This window comes from Malus sylvestris, chromosome 17, assembly GCF_916048215.2.
Source record: "Malus sylvestris chromosome 17, drMalSylv7.2, whole genome shotgun sequence".
NCBI classification, from domain to species: Eukaryota; Viridiplantae; Streptophyta; class Magnoliopsida; order Rosales; family Rosaceae; genus Malus; species Malus sylvestris.
Window position 1 is genome coordinate 21,310,992 of NC_062276.1, and position 7,295 is coordinate 21,318,286.

The window sequence follows — 7,295 nt, forward strand, 5'->3', positions numbered from 1 at the left end:
TGGGCTCTGGCTCAGAAATTTGCATTATTTCTTTGGTAATTATCCTCTCTTCCGGAAATTATTTATCCTCCCTCTTATCATTTTCATTTTGACAAAACCAATTATATACTAAGCTACTCTCAATTATAAGGAAAAGAATTCAAACTTAGGTGCAAAAGGTAGAAAATAATTTCTTCAAAAAAAAAAAAACGGAAACTAATTTCTTTTAAAAAACACATAGTAGCATGATTGACTTTTTAGTGTAAAAATGTGGTTTTTCGTTAAAGTGAACTGTACCGGAAGCTTTTTGTTAAAGTTCCCTATTTATAGACTTTAGACCATCTCCAATTCTTGGGAATAAAACTTACAAATTTAAGTCATAACCCACAAATTGCTTTTCTCCTCCAATGGTTATGGTTTAAAATTTTAGTCCAAGATTATTAAATTAATTTAACCTTATTTTTTTTGGTGACCTTTTTGAAAATAAAATTTATGTAGATTATCTTAATTTATTTTTATGAACATTTTAATAAATAATTAAAAATCATACAAAATCATAGGTATTTATAAAGTTTTAAGTGAAATTTGAGTTAACAAATTTTTTTAAATTATTTCAAACGTTAGATTTAATTTTGGACCGTCAAATCCTTTTTTTATCGTTAAATTTGATCTCATTTTGATCACAGCTGTTGAATTATAAGTAAACAAAAAACAAAAAACGATTTGAAATATGACAATTTGATGGCTCGAAAATAATTTAAACCAGACATAATTTCTAAAAGGAGTTTAGCCTTAAGACATATTTTCTCCTCAATGCTTATTTTAGCCCAATGGTTCTAGATGGTTTAGAGAGGTTTAAAGCTTATATTTTAAATTTTATTCCATGAATTGAAAATGGTCATAGCTAAAGAAAATAAAGGGGCAGAAATGAACAAAAGTGTGCAAAACCATTTTTTGTTGGTTGTGTGTTTGAAGAGCAACTTGAGGTTTATTTCATGTGAAATTTGAGAGTTGCAACATTTTTCAAACTATAATTTGACTCCTAACCCAACCCAACTACCTGCACTGCACCCATGCTTCTTCTCATCTACCATATAGGTTACATAATATTAGAACCAATGAGAAGGCAAAAACCAGAAACAAATAAACAATCAAACACGCAAAATAATCGAGATCCTTTTCAACTCTAGTTCTTGAACCCGGTACAACCAGCCGAGATAACTTCAAACACTTCACCGGAAACTTCGATAGGAAGGGCTGTACATACAGCTTTCAGCATACCTCTCCAGATCTCTTGGCTCGGGGAGGCGAGTAGCCAAACCTGGAAAAGCCAAATGAAAAATACCAGACATTTAGGCCTAGTAGCACTAGCAGCAATATCAGGCAGTTAAGTCGCATAAAAACCTGACCACAAAAAATCCCAGGAAAAAAGTCTAACCAAGTTCATATGATTTCGCAGCTACTTTAGCAGCAATATGCGCCGAAATCTTTCTGATGTTTGTGAATGGAGGGTATATGAGTCCCTTGTCAAAATCTTCCTGGGTCACCATTGAAGCCAACGCTTCCGCTGTTCCAAGGAACAAACATAGCATGAGGTCTAAAAGCTTAAATAAATTAAAAACCCTTTACATTATTGTCTTTTGTGCACTTACAGGCTGCCAGAAGCATGTCGTCGTGAACACGGATAGTACCAGACATTATTAAACCCAGACCGAATCCAGGGAAGATGTATGCATTGTTTGACTGAATGACAACAAAATAAATGCCAAAGTCACTCCAAAAGGTGTTATATATGTTATTTCTGGACATAATCGGATTTCTCTAGAATTAATACCTGGCCAGGATAGTAAACCTTCCCATTATATTCAACCGGTGGGAATGGGCTTCCACTACAATACATGGCACGACCCTGAAATACAAGAAAGGAAACAAAATGTCAGTCTCTAACCATCACGTGTACCCTGAATTACACAATATTAAGCAAAACATGCAAAGGTTGAATTACCTCAGTCCATGTATATGCTTCTTCTGCAGTACATTCAGATTGTGATGTTGGGTTGGAAAGAGCAAGAATAATAGGTCTCTATTACAAGTTTACAAAAAGAAACGGTCAGCCCTTATCTTCTAGAGAGAAGAAATGCAATTTTTCACTAAGGCCATTAAGTAACATGCAATTTCTCAACATGGCAATTAAACAAACTGATTTCTCAAATCCATACCAACAAGAACAGAAGAAGTCCTTGTATGGATGCTGGCAAACACAATAAAAATCTAAAGAACAATTTATGGAAAAGAGTTACCTCATTCAGGGAGGCCATAGCCTCAACCACTTCTTTAGTGAATGTTCTTCCTACTCCTGACGTTCCAATCAACACCGTTGGCTTGATTGACTGATTAAATAGGAAAGGTAGTTTAGTCGCTAAAAAAACTTCTGCTTTATATGCCCTCTTATGTTGTTTGTGTAATGTCAACATATGTGCATCTCTGTGTGTTTGGAAAGGGAAAGAGAAAGTGGACAGAGAGAGTGGACAGAGAGAGAGACAGAGAGATTTACACCTTAACAGCATTTACAAGTTCCCTGACTGGTTCATGTTCATGAGCCCAGGGCTTTTTAAAGTGTTGGAGTGAATCCAGCCGAGAACTAACAATCAATCCCTGCAAATGAATTTCTTACCAAATGAAAACTCATGGAAAGAAAACAAAGTTCCATTGCAGACAGAAAGAATTTAGATCAGCTCTCCATACCTTTGAGTCCACAAGCCAAATGTTCTTGCGGGCCTCTTCCACTGGGGTATTTGTCTGCAATAATTCAGGTGCTATGTATCAAAAACTATTCTAATACATCTCTTTACAATTAATACTGAGCATCTTTCTTAGTACAAAGTAAAAGAAACAAAAAGTAGCTTATAACCTGCTTGGAAACTTCAAGGGCAATGAGTTCTGCTATGCCAGTGCCGGCCTGAAACCATTAAACAAGTGAGTGAGACAAGACCATAAAGTCCTAGCACATGGGATATCAGTAAGGGTTCGAGAACAAGGACGAAAGAAACTATATATGAAAAAAAAATCAAAAAGATGTGAGTGTTGGTTGAGGGATGCCCTTTCTACTACTCTTTAACATTAATGAAAAGGATCCCTCGACTAAGGATAGTACTCACCTCTCCAGCACCAAGGAATAAAAATCTGTGTTCAGATAAAGATCCCTTTACTAACTTCAAAGCCGCAAGAAGCCCAGCCAGAACCACGGATGCTGTCCCCTGGAATGAATTACTTACACAAGCATTAGAGATGTTCTTCCCTCAATTACTCATAATAATTACTAAAAATACAATTATTAAAAATCTCTTGCAACTTACCTGAATGTCGTCATTAAAAACAAGATGAGTTGAGGCATACTTTGCAAGCAGTTCAAAAGCATTGTGGTTTGCAAAGTCTTCAAACTACAGAGCATGATAAATGGACTTAGGAACGCTTGAGTAAAAACGAAATATATGACTAAGTTCAGCGCAATAACCAAATAATTGAAAACTGACTTTGTCTGCCAAATACCTGAACGAGAACTTTCTCCCCGTAATTCTGCTTGACTGCAGTCATGAACTCTTGTAGGAGTTCGGCATATTCCTAAAGAAAGAAGAGAAAACCCAACATTGGTAAGGCAGAACTCATCTCAAATGATTCGAACGCTAAACATGTAAAGCAAACATATCATAAACCTGCCCAGTAGCCCTCTTTTGCCTCAGCCCTATGTAGAACTCATCATTCAACAGCTTCTCATTGTTTGTACCAACATCAATGGTTACAGGCAAGCACTGAAAAACATGACAAAGAAATCATATTAGAATCAATATTAAAGATAAATGGGTCAAATGTCGCGGACTTCTAAACATATTTCTGAACAAAAGAAATGCATTACAGTAACTTTGAGATACAATGGATTTTTAACTCAGCGCCACCAGAAAGAATAGCGTTGGTCATCACAGATACTTACAGCAGAAGGACGAACTCCTCCAAGTGCCGTGTATAGAGCAAGTTTACCCACAGGAATACCCATTCCCTGAGAAAATATCACATATTGTTATCAGTTGACTACATACAGGGACAGGGAGTACAGCAAGAACATGCAATATTCTCTTTGAAGGCAAGGTATCTCATATTGTCTTTTATCACCACAACTTGAAAAAAAAAATTAATGGTGTTTACATGACAGCCAAGATCCCCAAGCCCTAGGATCCGCTCTCCATCAGTGACAACAATGACTTGAATATTCTTCTCAGGCCAGTTCCTCAATACTTCAAGAATCTTGCCCCTGAAAGATTGCAAGGAAAAAAAGAATAGCAATAAGCTTCAACCCAATTTGGAAGTGGCCATCAAAGTAGAGAAAAAATTAAATAGCAATGAAACATACTTTTCTTTCAAACTTATGAAAAGACCCTGTGGTTGCGTAAAGATGCTTCCATATTTCTGGCAAGCTTCACCGACAGTAGGAGTATAGACAACCGGAAGTAATTCCTCAACATGTTCAATAAGAAGCTTGTAGAATAGCTTTTCATTTCTCCCCTGGAAGCATATGTAATTGAAAGTTTAAATCTCGCCATTTCAGCAGCAAAAGGTTGGGGTCTCAAACCAAAATTTCATTGAAATGATTATTGGTACCTGAAGATCCATCATAGCGATATACTTCTGCAGTGGAACTTGATACTGACGGATACTGTTGATCATTTTCTTAACCTGTCAAGTAGATTAGTGGTAAAGTGTAAATGATTATCATTTTCATATAAAACAAGTATACAAAAAGCAGTGAAACTCTGAAAGCTTGTACAAGCTGATTAGAAGACCTGAAGTTCTTGAGAAATAACAACTGGGGGAAGAAGACCACGCAAGTAGTGGGCATCTCTCTCTTTCTCTGTGAAAGCAAGACCTTTGTTGTGGTGTGGAGATCGTATCAACGTATATCCACTGCAAGGAAAGCCAAGAGAGTGATTTATACAAAGGTACCAAAAATACAAATAGCAAAGAGAATTTCTGTTTAACGTATATAAAGTTTACCACAGAACTACATTGAGAGGTTGGGAACAAAATTGCATATTACAAAAAATTAATTCCTTTCATTTCTTTGAAACAAACCCCAAAGGGAAAATTCGTGCAACGTAAACTAGGAACGAAAACATCATGAGCAAACAAAACAAGTCCTTTTCACCAGAAAATTATTCAACACATTCCGCCTGAATGAGGTGGAAGTGGAGCTTTTTTATCATGCTGCACGTAAATCACGGCCCCACCCCCAATATGGCAAGTGAAGCACAACCATAGAAGGTTGCATTGGACTTTCTTTCTGGCAGCTTGATAAAGATTCTTCATAACATTTTGTTTCTATGTGTCACTACTACTTTTTCGTACATGGCTAATCTGATACCCAGAATTCAGTTACCTAGTAAAAGAACTAAATCAAAAAATTTATCAAGTACATAAAAAAGTCATCAACAACAATCTAAAAGAACCCAAAAAATAAATGATTGCTTAATTAATTTATCCATTACTTTCCTCACAGAAAAATCGCATTTGTAACATCCAACACGGATTCACAAAAATCCCAGAATACATTAATTATGAAAGGAACCAAATCAGCTATTCATTCGATATATTAAAAATAATAAACATAAAGGTTCCAATAAAACAATTTACAAAATATGTGATATCTCACATATATAAATTCATTATTAGTTAGAGATACAACTATGAAGTGATTCTCATGGAGGTCTCAGTTCGGGTAGTTATGAAACTTCATTCATAGTCAATATAAATATACACACACATTAACTAATTTGTTTTTTTTCTTTCAACGACATATTTACACAAAGAGGTGGGCGATTTAGGCTAAGCAACACAATGGACAACCATATTAATTTGGTATCAAACTCGTTATCCACGGGTGTCCAACTTACAAGTACAAGATCACCATTGGACTGTTGTACTAAGTGGCACAAATTAACCAATCAAGCAGCTGCTCAAACAATTCAGCAAGCAACACACATCATGTAGAGATATCACTTAAAATAACATAAAATTATGCGACTTCCACAAATATAAAAAGAACATAGATTTCATCGAAACTAAAATAATTTTAAACAACCACACCACTATAACATTAAACAACGATAATATCAACAACAATCGTAAGCATAATCGATCTTTGCTCTCACCCACCTAGCAACCGAGACACTCCAGGGCGTGACGAGTTGGTCCTCGGTGGCAGTATCCTCACCGTACACGTCTTGTACCCCACCATGGACGGTAGATTTCAGCTCAACCACCTCGGATTCGGCCTTCACCTCCTGCAATGGGTTCTCCATCACAACGCTACCGTTTCGGTCGCTTGTCCGGACTTTTGGGACCACAGCCACCACTTTTAGCGACGCTGACCGCCTCTTCTGGCTCTGAGAGAACGGGCTTGAAGACCCAGCAATGCCCGGTTTCCCCTGCAAAAGCAATAAAATTAATTAATTAATTATAAATAAAAAATTAAACGAAAAATTGCAAGAAAAAAAAAACCCAGAAATGGAAATTTCATTCACCAAGAAATTGGCAATCAGAAAGTTGGAAAGATTTGAAATTTCAATGCGGGAAAGAAGAAAAAGGAAGACCCATAAACTGAATTTTGAATGGATTTTATCTTTTTGTGATTGAATCTTGTGAAGTGGGTACGCATGAAATTGTGATCTGAGAAATGGGTTTGCTTTATATTACCAGAAAACAGCTTCTATTCAAGGACATCATGGCGACGGATTTGTGAAGGGGAGAGTCTTTCGGTGGCTTTTGTATTCACTACTGCAGAAGCACAGAGAGAGAGAGAGAGGGAGAGAGAGAGAAAGAGTGCAGAGAGAGAGGAGAGAGTCTTTAGGATCGATGAGCTCTCCTTGCTTGACTCCTTCTCTCTGTCTCTCTCTCTTATACCTGAAATTTGTGAAACCAAAAAGGAGAGAGAGATCAAGAAATGGGAAATTAAGCAGCTTTAAAAATGTGAGTCCTTCCCTTCTCTTGCAAAATTAATTTGCATGGCCCACTGATTTTTCTCCCAGATTACTAAAACACCCTTGCATTTATATATCTGTATTTATTCATTAATTTCACTTGGGTGTATGATATAGAAGGGTAATGCAGAGACGGTCCTAAGAGTATGCAAGTGGTGCCACTGCACAGGGCCTCTGATTACGATTTTATTTTATCTGTAAATATAGTATAAGTTTTTAAATTAGCAATGATATACCAAAGTCTTCTCATAGCCCAATTATCTTCCGCTTCTTATCCATAATCCATGT

The 7,295-nt window shown here is 36.5% G+C and overlaps 1 protein-coding gene across 2 annotated transcripts; it reads right to left on the reverse strand.

Annotated features, from left to right (window-relative positions):
• Positions 1-940: 940 nt before the first annotated feature.
• On the reverse strand, positions 941-6,967 carry LOC126611048 (NADP-dependent malic enzyme 4, chloroplastic-like). Of its 2 annotated transcripts, none has more exons than XM_050279229.1 (20): positions 6,724-6,967; positions 6,184-6,455; positions 4,815-4,935; positions 4,633-4,707; positions 4,385-4,536; positions 4,180-4,285; positions 3,968-4,033; positions 3,693-3,788; positions 3,529-3,600; positions 3,336-3,419; positions 3,138-3,236; positions 2,891-2,938; positions 2,725-2,778; positions 2,536-2,634; positions 2,280-2,369; positions 1,985-2,062; positions 1,814-1,888; positions 1,632-1,722; positions 1,418-1,546; positions 941-1,300 (listed from the first exon to the last, which is right to left on the reverse strand). In XM_050279229.1, exons 1-20 carry the CDS (start codon positions 6,751-6,753, stop codon positions 1,212-1,214), a joined length of 1,926 nt encoding a protein of 641 aa, XP_050135186.1. In that variant the 5' UTR covers positions 6,754-6,967; the 3' UTR covers positions 941-1,211. The 2 variants fall into 2 exon arrangements, with proteins under 2 accessions (XP_050135186.1, XP_050135187.1); XM_050279230.1 differs by lacking the exon at positions 6,724-6,967 and adding an exon at positions 6,552-6,682.
• Positions 6,968-7,295: the final 328 nt, after the last annotated feature.

What these genes read in the sequence shown, in the direction of transcription:
- LOC126611048 (XM_050279229.1), bottom strand. Translation starts at nt 6,753, where the DNA reads ATGATGTCCTTGAATAGAAGCTGTTTTCTG. An exon ending in GGGAGAAAGTTCTCGTTCAG is followed by an intron (nt 3,420 to 3,528) that starts GTATTTGGCAGA and finishes CATGCTCTGTAG; the next exon opens with TTTGAAGACTTTGCAAACCA. An exon ending in CGACATGCTTCTGGCAGCCT is followed by an intron (nt 1,547 to 1,631) that starts GTAAGTGCACAA and finishes TCCTTGGAACAG; the next exon opens with CGGAAGCGTTGGCTTCAATG.